A 22,930-nucleotide genomic window follows, 5' to 3' on the forward strand; every position below is an offset into this window, starting at 1 on the left:
CCTGGATCAGCAGTCAATGAGATCCTTTTTCAAATGGCTTACGATGGTCTATGTAGGCAATATCCATTGCCCGACCCACATCAATCACCTTTGCCACATCCTCAAAAAGCTCAATCAAATATGTAAGACATGACCTGCCCCGCACAAAGCCCATGCTGACTGTTCCAAATTAGCCCATTCCCTCAAATTACTACTTTCCTCCAAGTTCCTCCCAGACATATCGTAAAGAAATTTGAAATAAAATATGAAACTTCACTGACCTGGAACGAGAAGTAGTAAATGCTGGTTCTTCATCATCATCATATTTTCTTCTGGATGATTTTGCAATAGTAGGAGTTTCTTGTTCTATAGTCTGCATATCTGACAGCACAGAATGGGAAACTCCACTGCGAGAAATACAAGCACATGAAATGGAGGCCATCAGTAGGACACAAAACTCTACTTGGTTAGTCATTGAATCATACAGCATGGAAACAGGCCCTTCAGCCCAACTTGCCCATGCTGACCAAGACGCACCATCTATACTAATCCCACCTGCTACCATATCCCCCTGATTTCATTTCAACTTCAATTCCAAACTAGGATAGAACTGATGGGTTTTATCAGGCAAATGAACTGGCCTACCAACAACTAGAGCTACTATCTTCCTCATTGAAGACCCTCAGACTATCTTTAATCAGACTTTATCTTGCACTAAGTGTTATTCCCTTTACATTGTGGATGGTTCAATTGCAATCTTGTATAGTCTTTCAATGAAAAGCTTTTAACCATACATGTTACAATAAAATAAAATAAAAAAAGTTATTAATGAACATTAAAAAAACTGCAGATGCTGGATTTGTGATGTAACATTAAACATTGTAGGAAAACTTGACAGATCAGGCAGCATCTGTAGAAAGAGATGTTGATGTATCAGGTTGAAGAGCCTATATCAGAACAGAACAAGAGTAAGTAGCAGAGTCCAAGTAGCAGAGGATGTGGGTGGTAGAACAAAGGGAATGGCTGTAATTGGGTAAAGTACCGGATGCAAGTCCTCCTGAACCCATTCTTGGAGCCTTACGATGTGGGCAGCTGTGAGTGACCGAGTGCGATCACCATATAATCTCTGCTGCTGCCTAACTCTGCATTTCCCACGCAACCAAGTTTTTACTTTTCAACGATGGTTAATATTCCTTCCACTTTGCTGCCTCCCTCCGCCCAAATATGCAATGTTCCATCTTATTGTCCTTACGTTCTGCCACTGAGCCCCATGCCCAGGCGCTCGGCCTGCTCCTTCTTCTTGCCTTCCATTCTCTTCATCTTCTCCTCTTCCTTCTTCCTTTGTATTTCCAGGTCTTGATACGCAAGACGAAGGGACGAAACTCTGTAACATGAGATTTCCTTACTTATTCCCTTAAAGTAGTAATGAGTCAACTGAACAGCTAACAGTCTCATTAATTACACAAAACAAAACTCTCCGATGGACAGAGTTTCAGAGTGAGAAAATTAACGCTAATTTAGTAGATGGTATGTGCAAATGGCAACGTTGATATAATGGATTCTATATACTAGGCAAGTAGTCCCAAAGTTTGAACCAGTGATCACACAGTTGTTTGAATCTCATCAATGGAGTTAGAGTTTAATAGTCAGTTAATTAAATTAACCTAGAATAATTGGTGCTGTGTGTACGGAATTTGTATTCCCACATGTGGGTTTTCTCCGGGTGCTTTGGTTTCTGCTGACACTCCAAAGACGTACAGGATTGTAGGTTAAGTGGCTTTGGTGGAGATTGTAATTTATTGCTAATGTGTAGGACAGTGCTAGTGTCAGGCGATCGCTGGGCAGCACGGACTTGGTGCGCCAAAGGGCCTGTTTCTTCACTGTACCTTCAAACTATAAACTAAAGCTTTCCTGATTTTGTTCCCTTTCGCCAGCTTGAGCAGGGGTGTCAAATGCGGCCCGTGGGATGATTTCCCCGATGCCAGAGCGGGCTGCAGCTGTGAGCGGTGCCGGATCGGACTGCGTTCACGCCTGCGCGGCGCGGCGCGGTCGCATTTTGCCTGTGACCTAAAATGAGTTCAAATGAGTTTGACGCCCCTGAGCTTGAGAGATCACCAGTAGGGTCAGCATAGTGATGTAGTCAGGTAACAAGCCCATAGGAGTCCTCAACATTATGTCTCAACCCAATGAAATCTCACCTCCCATCTCTCTCAGTAAACCTTAGCAACTGGTATCACGCATGGTGATAGGGGAGGGGGTCATTCCTTGTCCAAGCAAGGCACTGCCAACTGTGTCAGCCACCAATCTCTCAGGCAGATACCTGCAAGATAACTCCATGAAAGATGCAGGATAAGTTTACCCCACCATTTTCAGAGTGCACAGTCTGAAATAAGTTGCAAATTGCCTATGTCCTAGATTATTAATGAGAGCAGTTACAACAAGTAAGGCTCTTTATGCATAGTAAAACCATGCTGATTTTGACGTCACAAATATTGAACATGTTGTTGAGCAATTCATGGTCAGATAGATATAGACCACGCAAACGTTACTTACACTGAATCTTCCATCTCCACCTTCTTCCTGGAGTTCAAATCATCTTGTTCTTTCATTCGATCTGCAGCCTGGGCCTGTTTATCTATTTCATTGAAGCTGTGACTAGTCACCTTCTGTGCTCCTAAACCGGCCTTCTTCGCACCCAGCTTTAAAAAGAGGGAAGAGAGCACAATGAATTTATTTTACTATTTCCTCTGATAGGAGCACTTTCAGCCAAGTTGATTTCCGCAAAAAAATTAGTCAAGAGTATAATTGAGGTCGCAAGGGATTAAAAGTTTAACACAAGGGATTTGCCCCCAAAGTGGTCCAGATGCCTCCATGATGACAGAAAACAAGGAAGAATTAAAGAAATTAATACAACACCAAAGAATAAACAACAGCCATCAAATGTATGATTTTTAAAGAGCAAATGTGGTGGTAAAAACACAAAGTGCTGGAGGAACTCAGTGGGTCAGGCAAGATGTGGGGTGGGGAATGTGCTGGAGGAACTCAGTGGGTCAGGCAACATGTGGGATGGGGAATGTGCTGGAGGAACTCAGTGGGTCAGGCAACATGTGGGGTGGGGAATGGACAGACAACGTTACGGATCAGACTGATGATAGATACAAAATGATGGAGTAACTCCGCGGGACAGGCAGCATCTCTGGAGAGAAGGAATGGGTGACGTTCTGGGCCGAGACCCTTCACCAGATTGATGGTGGTTGGTAGTTTTGCCCACATTAATGACGAGGATTTTTCAAAAGTAAAGTGTAAGCTGAATTTTGCTATTAGCCCCTGCTGGTTGATGCCAACCTATGATAAGCTCAGAAGGTAGACAAAAATGCTGGAGAAACTCAGCGGGTGAGGCAGCATCTATGGAGCGAAGGAAATAGGCGTCGCCTATTTCCTTCGCTCCATAGATGCTGCCTCACCCGCTGAGTTTCTCCAGCATTTTTGTCTACCTTCAATTTTCCGGCATCTGCAGTTCCTTCTTAAACATATGATACGCTCAGAGTCAGTTTCCCGGTGACTGATCGCCCAGGTTTCCCAAAGCTGATTGCTGATGGGCAGTGTTCAGCAGGGGCCCAGCGGTGGTGATAAAATCTAGTTGATTCAGCATCAAATCATACAGAAGGATTATCACAGAACACGCAAAACACACATTTTGAATGAATATTTGAAATGATTTAAAGAGTGCAAAATATATACACGAGAACATACAACAGATATAAATGTAGACGGTATGATTAGTAACTTTACAGAACGCCTACGGATGTACAGTAGAGACACACTGACTGGTTGCTTCATAGCCTGGCTGGGCAACTCTGTACTGCTATGGACCGTGTCTTCTGTCGGACATCAGACCTTTTATTTACACTAGTATTAGTCATTAATTTATTGAACTTTTTAGAGATATTTTATTTATCCATGTGTGTGTGTTAAGAGGCCTGTTAAGCAGCTGCAAGGTTGTTATTTTTTACCTGTAATAATTAAATTCTCTTGACTCGACTCCTGTAACAGCACAAAAAGTGGTGCTGTTGATAGCTAGAAGCATGAACTTTAACCTTCGAGTTATAGACAATAGACAATAGGTGCAGGAGTAGGCCATTTGGCCCTTCGAGCCAGCACCGCCATTCAATGTGATCATGGCTGATCATCCCCAATCAGTACCCCGTTCCTGCCTTCTCCCCATATCCTCTGACTCTGCTATTTTTAAGAGCCCTATCTAGCTCTCTCTTGAAAGTATCCAGAGAACCTGCCTCCACCACCCTCAGAGGCAGAAAATTCCACACTCACCACTCTCTGTGAGAAAAAGTGTTTCCTTGTCTCCGTTCTAAATGGCTTACTCCTTATTCTTATACTGTGGCCCCTGGTTCTGGACTCCCCCAACATCAGGAATATGTTTCCTGCCTCTAGTGTGTCCAAGCCCTTAACAATCTTATATGTTTCATATAGAGTTAACATTGATCAGTTGGCAAGATAGGCAGAGCAATGGTGGATGGCATTTAATCTTAATAAGTGCAAGATGATGTACTTTGGCAGCTTTAATAAGGCTGAGACATCTACCAGACTCATGCCTGCATTAGGTGGAGGATAGAATACATGAGCAGGGAGGTGATGCTACAGCTTTGTAAAACTGGTCAGGCCACTATTGGAGCACTGTGCACAGTTCCGAATGCCACATTTCAGGAAGAACCTGACGGCATTGAAGATGTAAATGAGATTCACCAGGATATTGCACAGGATGCAAAGCTTTAGTTATGAGGAGAGGCCATAAGACCATGAGTCACAGGAGCAGAATTGGGCCATTCAGCCCATTAATTCTGCTCTATCATTCAGTCATGGCCGATCTATTTTTCCCTTATTCTCCTGCCTTTTACCCGCAACCTTTAACTCCCTTCCTAATCATGAACCCATCAATCTCCGCCTTAAAAATGCCAAATGATGGCTTCCACAGACCTCTGTGACAATTAATTAAACAGATTCACCACCCTCTGCTTAAATAAATTCACCCTCATCTCCATTTTGAAGGTTTGTCCTTTTATTCTGAGGCTGTGCCCTCTGGTCCCAGGCTCTCCCATTAGACTAGATGGGACGTGTTTGTTTTCCTTGGAACAGAGGAGTTGAGGGGTGGGGGGGGTGGAAATGGACCTGATTGAAGGTACAAAAAAAAAGAGAGGCCAAGTAAAGTGGATGATCGGATCATAGCAGAGGTGTTTATTACTAGAGAACACATGTTTAGCGTAAGGGGCAAGAGGTTACAGAAGGAAAAAAGGAGGAAGGAATATGGAACACACGGCGTGGGAAGGAGGTGGAGTGATGTACGCTCACATCACCTAAGTAGGTTTATCGATGAGCACTTCAATTGCCAAAGCATAAAAGCCTGCAGACAGAGAGGTGATAAATAGGATTGATATTGCAGATATTTAATGGGAGAAGATAACATTTAATTAAAAAAATAACATTAATTTAAAATCTATTACATTTTGAAATATTTATCTGAGTGAATGATAATCGTGATAATGCAAAAAAAATTATTTTATAGGCAAGAGAATGAGATTAAAAGTGGAGGAGTCACTCAATCACTGTGCACTGGAAAGTTACTGCTCACATTTAATACAATCGCAAATTAAAAACGATTTATTAAAATGCAATTTATTGCATGTGCTGTTAAAGTCCAAGTCGTTTAAAATTTGGTTCACATTGGCTTCTGCAGGAAACCTGCAGCTCAGTCCACTTCTCTCTCCTACCCCTGGATCTTCATGTTTAACTACACCCATAGACTCACTGTCAAGATCAAGATCAAGATACATTTATTTGTCACATGTACCAGCTGGTACAGTGAACTGTCTAACAAGAAGTTAAGAGTAGGTAGACACAAAATGCTGGAGTAACTCAGTGGGTAAGGCAGCAACTATGGAGAGAAGGAATGGGTGATGTTCGGGTCGAGACCCTTCTTCGGACTGAAGAAGTTAAGAGTGTTTAATTGTCAAAAGTTCTAAAAAGGAACGATGAAATTCTTAGGTAGACATATGATATTCTTACTTGCAGCAACAGCATAACTGGCCGGAAAACACAATACTCAATAGATAACACAACAAACAAAAGTTCAATAAATTAAAAAAATATATTAGTGCAAAACAAAAGCTCGAAGTCCCTACTGTAACAAAGACAGTTCATCGCTCAAAGTTTAGTTGGTGACGTGCAGTGCTCAAGAGTCCGATGGTTGTTGGGAAGAAGCTATTCTTGAACCAGGAGGTCAGTTTTCAGATTCCTGTAACTGGGAAAGTGGTGGAGCAATGTACGCTCACATTACAAGTAGTGTATAGATGAACACTTCAATTGCCAAAGCATAGAAAGGCTGCAGACAAAGAGGTGATAAATAGGATTGACATGGTAGGTATTTGATGGTCAGCACAGTGAGAGAAGGTAACACTGGAAAAAACAAACATTCATTTCAAATCTATTGCATTTTGAAATATTTATGTGAATGAATAACAATCCAAATAATACAAATATATATATATATATTTCAAGCTAGAGAATTTGCAAGAATGAGATTGTGGAGACATTAATCCATCACTGTGCACTCCCAGAGGCTGAGCTGCCAGCCGCAACTGGTGTTTTCATACAAGGATGAACACTCACAGTGAAATGAGTTGCTGAACCAGGGAGTGATACATCCAGCGAATAAGCTCTCCAGCGTGTTCCTGTAGAGGGAGCGCTGTCCTGTGCATGGCTGCCCAGCCAGCAGCTGTCTGTCGTTTCATCTTTTTATTTTAGTTAGTTAAAGTGTTTTGTTTGGAGGTCTAAACTTTTTTATGTGGGGGGTGGGGGGGGGGAAACTATCTTTCAGGGTCCCTACCTGGTCGGAAAGGCAGCTTTTCTCCGGGCTGCAGCTTCGACCCGTCCTCGCGGCCTACCAGCGGGCCTGGAGCAGCGTTTCCTGTCGGGGACCGCCCAGAACCTCGGCTTCGGCGGCGGCACAGCGCTGGAGCGCTATCGCAGAGCGGGCGATGCCCTGGAGCTCCGGTGAGCTGAAGATCGCTGAGGAAAACATCGCGGAGCTACGGGACTGTGGAGCGACCAGCTGCGGGCGGCGGCGCTGAACTTTACACCGGGAGCCTGGGATCTCTAGATGAGATCGCCAGTTGTGGAGCTCCAACCGGCGCGGCCTTGTTGGCTTCGGAAGCCGCGGCCTCCAGTACGGAAGCGGCCGTTCCAGGGTTCCCAGGCCGCTGAGAGGACTCTCCCGACGCCGGAGCAACATCACCCGGCGAGAACGGCCTGGAACATCGGGCCGCCGTAGAGGCAACTGTGGAGGCCTCAATAGGCCTGACTATGGGTGAACTGGGGTTGGGGACTGGACTTTGTGCCTTCCCTCATAATGGGAACCATTGTGGGGGGATGTTCTTTATGTTTAAAACTCTTATTAATGTTATGTCTGTATTCTTTTTTTATGTGCTGCAAAATGGCAAGAAGAATTTCACTTCACTACACCTATGTGTATGTGAATGTGACCAATAAAATACCTTTGATACCTTTGAGTGTTTTCGTCGACATACTACATTTTCTCAATCCTCTAAGGAGGTAGAGGCGTTGATAGACTTTCTTAATAATTGCATCAATGTGCTGGACCACGATGCTGACAGTATTAACCTCAAAAACAACTGCAGTCCAAGCTCCCGTGAGGTGACAAGTCCAATTCAAGCCACATTTGCACAAAAGAAACAGTTTGAAATACACACCGTTTTCTTTGCTGTTGAAGATTTCTTCTTTGTTATGATAGAGGACTTGACATCTGCCAACAAATCAAAAACAAAAATGAATATATTTTCCCATTCAGACACTTCACGTGATTGTTAAGCCAAATATATATTTTTCAAAAACCATATTTATTGTATGCAATTAAAAAAACATGTTCTTGCAATAGCAAGTATACTGCAGTATACAGAATGCTCAAGATACAATTACAGATTTACAGCCCACATTAACAGAAAACGATAAAATTGCTGACAAGTATTTTGTTTTCTCTAAAAGATTTATATGCAAGCAGTAGCAGCACGTTGTGAATTGGAGAGTGCCCTTACCCATAAAAAATTAAGAAATGCACAATTATAGATAAAAATTAAAATAAGCATTTCACCAGCTAGTTTTATGGGAAGATAAAATAATACCAAATAATTAAATTAACTCTTTCCAGCCACTTATGAACACACAGCTATTAAGGCAAAGGAGATCACATAAATATCCTTTCTTGTATCTGATGCATTTGTAAAGAAATTAATCGCATAAGTTAAGTCATTCAATACAAGGCTGATAAGAAGCAAAGGAGAGAATAAAGTTACAATCAGTGATATTTGCAGATGAAAAGTAATTGTCCCTTTCTAGTGGACCACAGAGTTTAAAATGTTATGAATCAAGGGACAGTACACAAAAGTACGGATGCTTACTGAGACAAATAATTGTTGCAGCTTTAACAGTCATGTAGGCACGCAGGAAGATAATTAATGGCGGAGGGAGGTGAGTGGGTAAAAAAAAGATTGAGAAGAGAGCTAGAACAAGCTAACCAAGAAGAGAAAAAGAGAAAGGGAGGGTAAGAGAACTTGAGAAAGGGAAAGGAAATAAGGAGTGATATTTGTGAAAGCAAGATTTACTCACTCACATAAATAAAATCATAAGCGGTGATCGAAATGACTAGGACAAGGCGGAAATGCAAGCTGGAAAGTGTTAAAATAATCTTTTGATCCCAAAACATTTTTTTTCTAAAGTTATTGATAAACACTGCAAACAAGTTTGTTTAATGCTTTAAGTCTTTGAGGAGATAAATGCAGTTCTCTCCAAATTCGTGGAATTGTGCCCAAGTTCATCTGTACACTTTGGCTCAGAAAAAGCGAAGCAGACAATGGTAGATCACAGACACCTTAACAGTCACCTTTGTTAGGTGTGACTCCTGCAGAAACTAAACTCATTGAGTCAGCTAAAATAGGGAAACACAAATGAGAATTTCTGAGTAACAGCCAAAAACAAAATCTTTACCTCACAGTGCTATGTTTCATATATTATATAACATGGCATTTTTCAGTATCAAAATTTTTAAAATTTACACTTTTGAAATGAAACATTAAATATAAACAAAGAAAAACAGTGACATTCAGCAACGCAAATCTGCATGTACAACAAGCTTTCTCAAGACTGAGTTAATGTTTTGAGATGGACAATAATCCCAGTTTTATGCAACCTTCAAGAATATTCATCATTCAATGAAAATAATTCATTTACTAATGGGAACCTACAACAGTACACCACAGGAACGGGCGATTTGACCCACAATGTTTGTGCTGCCAAGTTAAACTGATCTCATCTGTCTGCAGATGATCCCTGTATTCCCTATATTTCCACGTGCCCATCCACGAGCCTCTGAAAAGCCAATTGTATTAACCCTGGGAACATTTTTGTCCCGTTTCAAGATCATAAATACTCGAAGAAATTTCATCTCCATTTCAGTATAAATGTCTGTCACCTTAAAGGGCCTGTCCCACTTACGCAATTTTTTCGGCGACTTGCCGGCACCGAAAATGTTCAACATGTTGAAAATCGAGCGGCGACCAGATCTTTGGACAACTACTCACGACCATACAGGCGTCACCCCGCAACATGTCGACACGTGATGCCTGTATGGTCGTGAGTAGTCGCCCAAAGAGTTGTAACCATTTTCTGGTCACCGCCGGATTTTCAACATGTTGAAAATTTTCAGCCACCTGCTGTGACTATGATATGTGCTGGCATGTTACCGAAAAAAAATTGCGTAATTGAGACTGGCCTTTAAGGTATATTTTCATCTTAACTCACAGAAGGTTTTCTGTACGCCACTGAAAATTAAAATTTCAGACAGCCACGTAAACAAAGGAGGGAAACTGTGTGGAAAGCCATCCAATTTTTTCTTAAATGACAAATTAGTAAAATAGATTTGGTAATTAATTAAACTTTTGATGCAGCCAGATATTTTGTTTTATTTTTCACAATTCTATTCCGTTCTACATGAGACTTTTAAATCCCTAGAGTATATATGTTTTCAATTATTGAAGCATTGAATTAGTGGTGTTTCTATGTTTCTATGTGATGAATAGCAATTTCCAATACCAACATCTAAAATGTAACACCATCGACTGTTTTTTTTGTATTTTTAATATACGTTTTATTTTCGAGCAATAGATAAAAGGTGGCAAGTTAGATTAGCAGCATGCAGGTATCAAGGCTGGCACACTATACTGGCCCCAAATAATATGCAACTTAAATGGAGTTAAAAAGTCATATTGAATCCCATTCTATTATGGATGTGTTAGATAACATCTGATATCAGTAAGGATATCCTTTACTATCATAGTAAATCTATGAGCCTGTTTTATTTGCCGATATTTCAGGATATATATATATATATATATATACATATATATATATATTCTTGAAGCTTTCAAATATGTTTTTAGCATTACTTTTTAACATTTTTTTAACAATAGATGAGTTATCTATAAGAATACTCCAAAGCAGTAGAGCAAAACCAAGGCTAAACAACGTACCTAATGCTTCCTTAGGGGACACGCTGAGACAATCGACACTTGGCCCATGTTCTTGCTCACCTTAAAAAAAACACAATTACAATCACAACATTTTCATGCAAAAAAAAAATTTGCCTTTCCAAACAGAGCTCCAATATTTTTCATTTTTACGCTTAGTTCAGGATTGGAGTGATTTTTTTCTCGCTTTTTAAATTTTTCTCCGTAAAAGTCGGCATTTCCGGCCAATCAAGTCTATAGTCAAAAAGTGTGCCAACTTTCACATTCTATAAAGAGCAGCTAAAGTGAAATCCACAATAGTAGCACGCTTACATTCAAAGTTGTACTAGCCTATTAAAATTTACAACCATCATGCACTGACATCCCAAACATCTGGAGTTGATTGGTAGTCTATATCTGCATCGTGACTGCGACTAGTGGCATTTGTCAGACTGACTGAATGGAAATGGAAATTCTCTGTAGTTGAGGTTTATTGGCAGCAATAATGTATCAGAAAAATAAAAAACTTTGTTTTTCCATGCAGAGATGCCAGATTTATTTTCTCCAAGTTTATAATTCAAGTCTGGCAACAAGCGAACTCTCACCATTAGACATAGAAAATTGAGAATAAAAAAAGGCAATTGGTAAATATGTGGGAAGCAGACGCTGGTTTAAACTGAAGATAGGCACAACATGCTGGAATAACTCAGCGGGACAGACTGCAACTCTGGAGAGAAGGAATGGGCGACGTTTCGGGTCAAGACCCTTCTTCAGACTGAGAGTCCAGGGAAAGGGAAACGAAAGATGATGTAGAGATATAGAACAAATGAATGAAAGATATGCAAAAAAAGATGATAAAGGAAACAGACCATGGTTAGATTTTCTAGGTGCGAACGAGAAGCTGAGGTGTCTTGGGTGGGGGAGAAATGGAGACAGAGGCAATGTAGGGGTTACTTCAAGTTGGAGAAAACAATATTCATATCACTAGGTTGTATATATTTTACAATACAATTCTTCTTGGGGATTCCTTCACTGTTGCAGTGACATCCAGATCAGCCACCACAATTTACCACACAGCAAATTCATGATGTTGCCCAAATGACAAGAGGATTAATCAAAAGCAAATGAAATAGAGAAAGAACCAGCAAAATAGTATTTTGTTCACTTCGGGGTGGTCAGGATAAATCTCGGGTTTACAGCATTTTACAAAAAAACTTATTTTTGCCTGGTTTTATTTTGAATTTTACAAGGACTTTAGAAACTTTGTTGGCACGAGAAACGTGATGACTCCTTGTGTACTGACTAGGTGAAGTCTGCTGTGTGATTTTACCCGATTGAATGAGGGGATCAATAAAGTATTTATTATTATTATTATTATTAAAACAAAGAATTTCACTGTACATGGGTACATGCGACAATAAATTGTATTTAAATCATTGAATTGATCACCCCTAAGTCTACTGTCCAGTTTAAAAGGATAGTCACCCCAAATGCACTGGAGGTGAAACAAGACGTGCATGTTTGTAGGTTAATTACCCTGTAAATTGCCCCTAGTGTGTAGGGCAGTAGATGAGAAATTGGGATAACATAGAACTAGTGTGAACTATTGTTGGCGTGGACTCAGTGGGTCAAAGGGCCTGTTTGCATGTTGCATCATATAACTAAACTAAACCAGGGATACATTCCTTAACTTTAGGAAACCAAGAAATAATTTTCTCAAAGTTTTCAGGATATTAAGGTAGGCATGGGGGCCATCATCATAAGATGATAAGTGATAAGAGCAGAATTAAGCCATTCGGCCCATCAAATTTATTCCGCCATTCAATCATGGCTGATCTATCTCTCCCTCCCAACCCCATTCTCCTGCCTTCTCCCCATAACCCCCGACACCCGTACACATCAAAAATCTATCTATCTCTGCTTTAAAAATATCCATTGACTTGGCCTCCTCGGGCTTCTGTGGCAAGGAATTCCACATCCCTCAAGGTGGTTCAAGAGGCAGATTTAGCCAATATGTACAAGGCCTTACAGAGTGTACAGTATAATTGGTCTCAGTGCCGGTTCCTTTTCACATGTTATAGTGACACACCGCAACCGCATCATGCTCCCAACCTCTGCCAAAAGACGAACCCACGGCTTACTTACCACTGTTGTCTGCTTGCTGTGTTTTTTCAGAAGAGGACAACTCTGGGAGGATGTTATGAAAGCTCTGATCTGATGACTGAACACTGGTGGACTGGAATTAGACAGAAAAGTAGTGTGAGAATCCACAGGAGGAAGTCAATATCATTCCTTAGCAATAACTCCTTCAGGCAATTTTAATTTTAAAAAGGGGACACAAGGAACTGCAGAGGTGGTTTACAAAAAATTTCACAAAGTGCTGGAGTAACTCAACGGGTCAGGCAGCACCTCTGGAGAACACGGATAGGCAACGTTTCGCCAACCTTTCCTCTGAAGAAGGGACCTAACCCGAAGCGTCACCTACCCATGTTCTTTTTAATTTTACTAACATATTTTTAATTATTAATTGACTTCACAATAGTAATTCATAGTCATGTGGTTTCAATGTGGGTTTAAAAAAACCCACAGTAAAGACAAGTTAAAATGAACCCTGGGGTGTGAACAATTCGTGTTGTAAACAAGGTAGAAATTTTCAATGTTTGGCTCAGATGCATTGTATAAACCTTGATTGGGCGTACTATAAATTCTTCTTTTTAGGTTGTACGTGAGGGACTAGGGTAACCTGTTTGCATAGCAGCGCTGTGGGTTCTGAGGTGGTTGAATCAACATGGGACCCAGAGATAGTACCACGTGGTGGATGGTGGATGAGGTGGATGGTGTAGATGTTCAATGAGGTGGATGGTGTAGGCAGTTTAAGAGATGGTGCTTGCCTTCTTCTATTTAGGCTTGGCTTCCTTGTGATCCCAAATTCCCTAACGGTTCCCAATGCACCCTGAAAGCTCCTTGTGCATGTGGAAAACCTTGTATGGAGAACATCGATGGTCTCTCTCCCAACGCCTTAAAATGCTTACTCTTAGTGGGCAATCTCCGGAGATGCTGCCTGTCCCGCTTGTGTCGACCTTGCAATTATTGAAGTTGTTTCCGATTCAGCGTTAAGTTGATGAGCAGCACAATATTTCTTTCCTTGCAACTTAAATTAACTACTATTGTCAACATAATGTAGCAACATGGACTGAAGTAAAGTGCTGCAATATTAAGCCTGAATATTTTTGATGACATTCCCCATCGAAGAAGGTACCAATGTGCCCCGTAAGAGTTCAAACACTTACCGTAGTGTGTGAGGCAAAGAAGTCTTCATCTTTATTGTGAGGAGATAAAGGTGGATTCGGCAATTCTTCGATCCACAGCTGAATTACACAATAAGTAAAAAAGAAAACTTGATTAATTATGTATTAAAAACAAATATGTCCCTTATTTACGCAAGAAAGCTTTCTTCCCATTTTTCCAGTTTTGACAGGCTTCCCCTGTTTATGAACCACTTTTCATAAATGCGTTCAGATTCATATTAAAAGATAAGTGACCTGAAAAAATGATTCTAGCTGGAATGATCAACCTTGAACATTCCTTAAATAAAATGCTTCATAAATAAAATTATAATTATCAAGTTTACCGCAGTTCCATATTTTCTTGTTGCAGTAACTGCCAGTGATCGGAGTTTCTCTCGGTAAAGCAGGGCAGCACGGCTGTTATATTTTGCATTGGTGTCATTGCTGTTGCAACCATGTTGACAGAAGAATGCAATCTGTTGAAAACAAAAAGCGGAAAAGTTGTCTTTATTTGTACAGCCAGAAGCTACGGAAAGTTAAAGGTACAAGAAAGCGATGAACTTTATTTCCCAGACAACTTTGTGACTTTTGTGAAATCATTTCTGCAATTTGTAATGACACAATGCAGAACAGAACAAATAAAAGCTGTGTACTAAGAATCATACAGCATGAAAACAGGCCCTTTGGCCCAGCTTGCACACACTAACCAACATGCCCCTTCTACACAAGTCCCACCTGCCTGCTTTTGGCCTATATCCATCCTGACCTGTCCTTTCCATGAATCTGTCTAAATGTTTCTTAAACATTGTGATAGTACCTGCCTTAACTACCTCCTCTGGCAGCTTGTTCATATACCCACCATCTTCCGTGTAAAGAAATTGCCCCTCAGGTTCCTATCAAATCTTTCTCCCCTCACCTTAAACTTAGCTTGTAAAAACACAAAGATATTAAGCTTTAAAATATTCAAAGCATACTCTGTTTAATACTGCATGATGTTTGTAAGGTAACTAACAAGACTGGGATAGTTGTAAATTAAAAAATGTTTTTTTTAAGTGAACTAGGACATAATTCCTTTAATGCCCCTGTTCCACTTAGGCGACTTTTTAGGCGACTAGGCTGTTGCCACATGGTTGCCGGGGTGTCGCCTATATGGTCGGGAGTAGTCTCCTCAGTCACCCAAAGAATCGTGCCGTTTTTCTGGTTGCCACTGGACCAGATTTGAAATGTTCAAAACTTTTAGGCGACAGTTGGTTTGACGCCAATGAGCGTAGCTTGACTACTCCTGACGTAGGTGCTGTCGTAGGTTGTCGCCAGGATGACCTAGGTTGTAGCCAGTGCTGACTTCGTTTTTTTTTGTTGTTAAAGCATGATTCTATTTCAAATTTTATGTCGCACGGGGGTCCAGTCGCCGGTTTTTCAGCGACCTGCTACGACTATGACAGTCGCCGGCAGTCGCCTAAAAATAGCCTAAGTGGAACAGGCCCATTATACTTTTCTTTTCGATGTCATGTTTTGATCATAGAGCAATTATAAATGCAGGAACCACTATTAGCATTCCAAATTATCATTCCAGTTTCAGAGGTATATTATAAATGGGCAATACAACTTTCCAACAACACAAAGAACCCTGTAAAACAATCATTTAGTTTGTTATTTGTTGTGTTGCTTGATGTGATCACTGTTTGATTGTAAAAGATGTAAGACCCCTGGCATCACAGCAGTTCAGAACCTGATGGGTGATCTAATTCCACAGGTTTGCCATATTTCAGTCAAGAGATCGTGGACTCATAGGTATAGAGCGATAAACAGAATTCCTATTTCAGATCAATGACCTTTCAATATTGACCTGAAACATTAATTGTTTTTATCTCTGCAGCTGCTGCCTGACATACTAAATGTTCTGGTTTTACTTCATATTTTTACCATCTGCAGTTTTTTTTGCTTTTTGATTACTTCTTATACTTTTTCACTACTTAAATACTTGCATCTTCTCACTACAAAGCGTTAAAAAAAATGCAATGAGCCTTGCAGTTACAGGTTTTACTTTTAACTGCTTGTTAATACAAAGCTCTAAATGTACAGGAGAGATGTAATCATAAAACAACCACCGATTGCCAACAAGGTTTTGGAATAACTGGTGGAAATCTATACTTACAGCATTTGCATTTCCTCCAATTTGCATGCATCTCAGTTGAAACCAGGACCAATTAGAATCCAATTCTGTGGACCTGTGAGAACAGAAATAAAATATGTATAAAAGGAAAATATTCATGCTGTTGTATAAAGCTGCAACATGACCTCCTAACTTTTATACTCAATGTCCAGCCCGATGAAGACATTCTGTACACTTTCTTTACTACTCTATCTACTTATGTTGCCACATTTCAGTGAGCTTTTGGCTTGAATCCTAAGATCCCTTGCACATCAATGTTGTTAAGGTCTTGCCATGAATTGCATACTTTCCTCTTACATTTATCTTCCCAAAGTGCAACAGGTCACACTTGCCCAGGTTAAAGTTCATTTCTCCACCTATTTGACATTTCTCCAACTATCTATCTGTAACTGATCCATATCCTCCTGCAGTCACTGTCTGCAACTCCACAAATGTTTGTGTTCATCTGCAAACTTACTAACCAACCCGTCTACATTTTCATCCAAATCACTGATATACATCACAAACAACAGAAGTCCCAACACTGATCCCTGTGGAACTCCACTGGTCACAACCTAGACCAGAAAAACACCCGTCCTCCAGTACCTTCAGGCTCCTATGAATAAGCCAGCTCTGAATCCATACGACCAAGCCACGTTGAATTCTATGCATCTTCTGGATTGGTTTACCTTGAGGGACTTTAACGTTTGCCTTACTAACATTCATTTGGACAAAATCCATTGCCCCACCTTCATCATCTCCTCAGAAAACCCAGCCAAGTTGGTAAGACATGACATGCAGTGGACAAATCTATGCTGGAGTATTGCGTACAGTTTTGGTCTCCTAATCTGAGGAAAGACATTCTTGCCATAGAGGGAGTACAGAGAAGGTTCACCAGACTGATTCCTGGGATGGCAGGACTTTCATATGAAGAAAGACTGGATAGTCTCGGCTTGCACTCGCTAGAATTTAGAAGATTGAGGGGGGATTGAGGGGAGATAGCAACTTACAAAATTCTGTTTCTATGCTGACTGTCCCTAATTAGCCCATTCTCTTCTAAATGTGAGTAAATCCTATCCCCAAGAATCATCTCCAAATACCTTCCCTACCATTGATGTGAGGCTCACCAGCCTATAAACTCCTGGATTACCTCTGCATTAGGTTGCATGAATAAGAACAGAAAAGTTACTGAATTTCAATTTCATAGATACCTCGAGTTTCTAATAGCTTTGTGTATGAAAGAAATGTAATCAATAACAGATATGACATTTTTTTTCTTTTCAGGATTTATTTTTGGCCAATATTTAAATATAAAAGCATGAATAATTGTATAGTGAAACAGGCAAGTTCCCCAGGAGGTACAAACTTTTCCACATAGCCAGCATGATTTTCATCCTCATAGCTACTGTACCTGATAAAACTCAAATGAACACCAAGTGATCGATGTGTCCCAGAACAGTCGATGCAGAGAAAGACTCCATAGGTAATACTCGCCCAGCTAGGGTTCTTAGCTGAACAGTCAAAGCAAACCTGAAAAATTGAATTGAAATATATTATCCACTGCTCATTAGGTTAGCTTGTCACTTAATCAGCTGCTGTAATATTTCAACAAAGCCGCAGCCTGATGTTCTCATGGGAAGTAAGAACCAGCTCGGCCTTCTCATTCTGCTAGACAGGAGGACATTGCCTACACTGCTGCTAGCTGCTTTTTTCACATTGGTTGCTCTCATCTAGAGTCACAGAAAGAGGTAATTTGGCCCATGAGTTTATACCAGCTCTACATTAGGACAATCCAAATTGCCCCGTTTACCTTCAATTCCCCCTTAAAGCTATATATATTTTTTTATTTTCAGATACTTAGACATTTGAATGCTACTAGTGAATTTTCCTCCATTCCTAACCCTAGACTATAACCACTCACTGGGCGCATAAAGATTTGACGTCAATTTGGGTCTTTTTGGGAGTCGCCTTCATTCCGTGGCCCCTGCGGGTGGCACAGTGACGAAGCGGTAGAGTTGCTGCCTCTCAGCGCTAGACATCCAGGTTCGATTCCAACTATGGGTGCTGTCTGTGAGGAGTTTGTACGTTCACCCTGTGACCATGCGGGTTTTCTCTGGGTGCTCCAGTTTCCTCCCACATTCCAAAGATGTGCAGGTTTTTAAGATTAAATGGCTTCTGTACACTGCCCCTAGCGTGTAGGTTGTGAAAGTGCGATAAGATAAAACAAGTGTATGGAGGATAGGTGGTCGGCGTGGACTTGGTGGGCCATCTGATTGAAACAATTTTAATATGGGCTGCTTGAAATGTTCTACAATTGTGAACATATTATGTATTTGATGACGTGACTAGTATAGCTTGTGTCTTTTTGTCTGTAACATCTATGATACAAAATGTATTGTCATTTTATTAATAGATCTTTCAATAAGCACCATGGCAGTCAAGTATCTTTTCATCTTTAAATCCCCTTGATCTTGGCAAGTTCTGTAACTTCCACGTGTGCTATCCACCCCTCCTGTTCTTTCCACCCCTCCTGATCTCCCCAAAATCCCTGTTATCCAAGAATGGTTTCATAAGCATCAAACCACCATTATATTTCATTCCTTCACCCATCACCATCAAAATACTAGGTAGACAAAAGTGCTGGAGAAGCTCAGCAGGTGCAGCAGCATCTATGGAGCAAAGGAAATAGGCAACGTTTCGGCCCGAAACGTTGCCTATTTCCTTCGCTCCATAGATGCTGCCGCATCTGCTGAGTTTCTCCAGCACTTTTGTCTACCTTCGATTTTCCAGCATCTGCAGTTCTTTCTTAAACACCATCAAAACACAGTGTGTTTTTTTGCCCGTAACGCTTTTCACTTATTTTTCTCTACCTTCCAAAAACCCTGAAGCTAATTTGAAAAAAAACCTTCCAAAAACCCTTCTTTGCAAGCATTCATTCACATTGCTGTTACTTGAAGTTCACTTTGCCCACATCCTTGGCAGGTTTTGTGGAGCAGCAGTGAACACGAACACAGAAAGTCAAGGATTCATTTGCAGAGGAGGTGCAGAGGCCCAGGTCTTGGTGCATAGAAACATAGAAAATAGGTGCAGGAGTAGGCCATTCGGCCCTTCGAGCCTGCACCGCCATTCAATATGATCATGGCTGATCATCCAACTCAGTATCCTGTACCTGCCTTCTCTCCATACCCCCTGATCCCTTTAGCCACAAGGGCCACATCTAACTCCCTCTTAAATATAGCCAATGAACTGGCCTCAACTACCTTCTGTGGCAGAGAATTCCAGAGATTCACCACTCTCTGTGTGAAAAATGTTTTCCTCATCTCGGTCCTAACAGATTTCCCCCTTATCCTTAAACTGTGACCTGTGCATGGATTGCTTTCAATAATCCATGCATTATTTCAAATCTTGCAGTAGAATGTTTCCAGGTGCCAAGTTGCATCATTAAACAGGAATCCAATGTAATGACTGATTTGGCTGCTTACATTTCCGTGCCGACGTGGCCACAAGCTGAAAGACCAAAGGTCGACTGCCGGCTTGATAACAATTGTTGTGCCTTTGGAAGCAAGTAATAATAGGCAATAGACAATAGGTGCAGGAGCAGGCCATTCGGCCCTTCGAGCCAGCACCGCCATTCATTGTGATCATGGCTGATCATCCACAATCCCTTTCCTGCCTTCTCCCCATATCCCTTGACAGTGCTATACACCTGACTTCTGAACCTGGTGCTTGAAACCTGAAACAACAAAGTCTGCTGTTTTTTCTGTTCCTGCTTAACAACTTAAAATGTTCAGTTTTGTGGAACAAAAATAATATATGAAAGACATCTATGCTTTCTGGGACTCATTTTAACTAAAAATCTCAGTTACCTCTAATGCTTAAGTTTATTATTATCACGTGTACTGTGTAAAGTGTATAGTTTTGTTTTGCATGCTTTCCAATCAGATTGTTCCTTCTTCTTCTGGCACCCATCTGGTAAAAGGTTCAGAAGCTTGAATGCATGCACCACCAGACTCAGGAACAGCTTCTTCCCGTCTGTTATCAGGCTTCTGAACCATCCTTCCATAAGCTGCGGTACTGGTCCGATTCACCTCTATCCCATCGAGGACATTGTCTCTGGAACTGATGTGCTACAATGCTGAGAACTATATTCTGCAATCTGCCTCTTTGCTCTTTCTATTGTACTAGACTTTGAATTTTTGAACTGTGCATGGTATATTTGTTCTGTTGGACAGCATACAAATCAAAGCTTTTCACAGTTCCTCAGTACACGTGACAATAATAAACTTAACCCTAAAACCTGCTATACATAAATACAGTCAAACCAGACTCAGGTACAGTAGATAAGACAAAGGAAAAGATATCAAGTGCAGTATATGTTGATCTCAGCATAAAATGTCATAAAATGACCAACAAATGTGCAGCAATGAACAGATAGTTATACCATACTGCACATAGATCCAATCAGTTCAAAGTCGAGTACAATGAGAGTAAAGATGATCAAAACCTTCAACGCAGTGTCCGGTGGAGTGATTCACCTATCTCCATGTACTTAACCATACACTGTAATCATGTGGGTAAAGAAAAGTGCTGGAGAAACTCAGCGGGTGCAGCAGCATCTATGGAGCGAAGGAAATAGGCAACGTTTCGGGCCAAAACCCTTCTTCAGACTGATGTAGGGTGGGAGGGGGGGGGGCGGGAAGAAGGATGTAATCATGTAGTCTTTTGTTTCATTGGATAGCACATAACAAAAAGCTTTTCACTGTACCTCGCCACACGTGACAATTATAAAATAACTTATCTGCGCAGATTAGTCAAGAGGCACGTATTGCCACGATGCTCCTGCCCTTAGCCCCAGAGTTGAATGCTCTCTGCCAGGCATAAGATGGTGCTCTGGCACCACTTCCCTAGTCGTCAGTGTTATCACAGACCACATCCTGCAGCATGAGACAGGTCTCAGGCACACACAGTTCATGACTGATCCTTAATTTCCATTGTTGGAAGATACCGCCGAGCCCGTAAGAATTCGAGCTTTAGTCAAGGAAGCCTTTCTGGTCACATACGCCCAAACTTTGCAAAGAATTTGGATGTTGAGAGCAATGTTGTGACGTTCTGACCTCAGCATCAGAGTACAACAAAAAACAACTGGCTGAAGATTTGACTATCAGTTTATCCAGCTGTTGCTTCAATAGTAACCAGGAATGGTGTGCAGATAATTGCAGGAGTTACTGGACTGTGCACACTGTGAAATGCAGTCTGTGCACATGAGCTACAATGCAAATCCTTCCCTCAACTTGCATATCAAAGAGATTTAACATAAGGAACTGCAGGTGCTGGTTTACAAGATATAATAATAACTTTATAATAATAATAACTTTATTTATAAAGCACTTTAAACAACTACAGTTGCCACAAAGTGCTGTACATGAGAAATCATGAACAAAAAGCTATTACAAACAATTAAAAACCATTAAAAACCGTAAAACGAAGGACTATAAAAAACACACTAAAAATTAAAAGACATTAAAAGCACTAAAAACAGGAGCAATGCCTCAGCCAGTGTCGAAAGCCAAAGAATAAAAATATGTTTTTAGGGAGGATTTAAAGATGGACAGTGAGGGGGCCTGTCTGATGTGCAACGGCAAGGTGTTCCAGAGTGCCGGAGCAGCAACAGAAAAGGCTCTATCCCCTCTGAGCTTCCGCTTAGACCTTGGTACCTCAAGGAGCAGCTTGGTACCTACAGGAGTACCTGTAGCACATATAATGTGCTACAGGTACTCAGCAGATCAGGCAGCATCCCTGGAGAACATGGATAGGTGATTCTTTGGATCGGTACCCTTCTTTGGACATTTAAAGTGTTTAAGACATTCAGAGGCATTTAATTTCTCGTGTTTCTTTTAATTTTTGGAGAATTCATCGAATCATTAGATCGTACAGCATGAAAATGGATCCTTTTGGCCCTTCACATCCATGCTGACCATGGTGTCTATCTACATTAATCCCATTGGCCTGGCTTCAACCTGCATCCCTCTATGCCTTCCTTTTTATAAGTACCTGTCCAAACATGTTATAAATGTGGTGATTCTATCTGCCTCTACCACCTCTGCTGGTGCCTCATTCCAGATATTCACCGCCTTCTGTGAGGAAAAAACGATTCCTCAGATCTCCTTTAAATTTCTCCCCTCATATCATAAATCCGCTCCCTTTAGGTCAAGACTCCTCTGCCCAGAGAAAAGGATTCTGACTATCTATCCTAACTATGCCCCTAATATATTTGTTCAAAGCCTCTGTATCCCCCCAGAGTGAGCAACAGCGGAAATTGGAGGAACAGCACCTCATATTCCGTCTGGGGACCTTGCGTCTGGATGGCATTAACATTGAATTCTCCCAATTTTGCTAGCCCTTGCTGTCTCCTCCCCTTCCTTAACCCTCTAGCTGTCTCCTCCCACCCTCCCATCCGCCCGCCCTCGGGCTCCTCCTCCTCCCCTTTTCCTTCCTTCTCCCCCCCCCACCCCCCACCAGTCTGAAGAAGGGTTTCGGCCCGAAACGTCGCCCATTTCCTTCGCTCCATAGATGCTGCTGCACCCGCTGAGTTTCTCCAGCAATTTTGTGTACCTTCGATATTCCAGCATCTGCAGTTCCTTTTTGAAAACTCTGTATCCCCCCTACCTCCCATGTTCCCGTTTTTTAATTAATAGTTCCACAATAGTACATGGAGCAATGAAATGCTTGATTAGAATGTTTATCTGGTGTTATAAACAGCTCTAACAGTTAAAGATGTCAGCATCAATAGGCGGTTGGAAATTGACCACTGTAGACTTGTTACTTGGATCCTGGCAGATGTTTTTTTCCAAACTTTATTACTCTAATCCCACAGACAATGATAAAAGGTGGCCTGAGTATAAGGTGGTGCTTTTGGTAATATA

General features: G+C 41.2%; 1 protein-coding gene across 5 annotated transcripts in view; it reads right to left on the bottom strand.

The window, feature by feature from the left end:
* Window positions 1-22,930, bottom strand: part of arfgap3 (ADP ribosylation factor GTPase activating protein 3) — a 41,250-nt gene that overhangs the window by 13,332 nt on the left and 4,988 nt on the right. For 3 of the 5 annotated variants that reach the window (XM_033037488.1, XM_033037487.1, XM_033037491.1), the window contains exons 2-12: window positions 17,419-17,537; window positions 16,011-16,083; window positions 14,200-14,331; window positions 13,859-13,936; window positions 12,714-12,804; window positions 10,593-10,652; window positions 8,948-8,992; window positions 7,761-7,813; window positions 2,533-2,678; window positions 1,232-1,363; window positions 261-386 (exon numbers count right to left, since the gene is read on the bottom strand). In XM_033037488.1, coding sequence (XP_032893379.1) covers window positions 261-386; window positions 1,232-1,363; window positions 2,533-2,678; window positions 7,761-7,813; window positions 8,948-8,992; window positions 10,593-10,652; window positions 12,714-12,804; window positions 13,859-13,936; window positions 14,200-14,331; window positions 16,011-16,083; window positions 17,419-17,537 — 1,055 coding nt within the window. The remainder of the gene's footprint in view (window positions 1-260; window positions 387-1,231; window positions 1,364-2,532; window positions 2,679-7,760; window positions 7,814-8,947; window positions 8,993-10,592; window positions 10,653-12,713; window positions 12,805-13,858; window positions 13,937-14,199; window positions 14,332-16,010; window positions 16,084-17,418; window positions 17,538-22,930) is intronic. The other 2 variants (XM_033037490.1, XM_033037489.1) reach the window with 1 other exon arrangement.

This window comes from Amblyraja radiata, chromosome 19 (genome assembly GCF_010909765.2).
Source record: "Amblyraja radiata isolate CabotCenter1 chromosome 19, sAmbRad1.1.pri, whole genome shotgun sequence".
Classification (NCBI taxonomy): Eukaryota; Metazoa; Chordata; class Chondrichthyes; order Rajiformes; family Rajidae; genus Amblyraja; species Amblyraja radiata.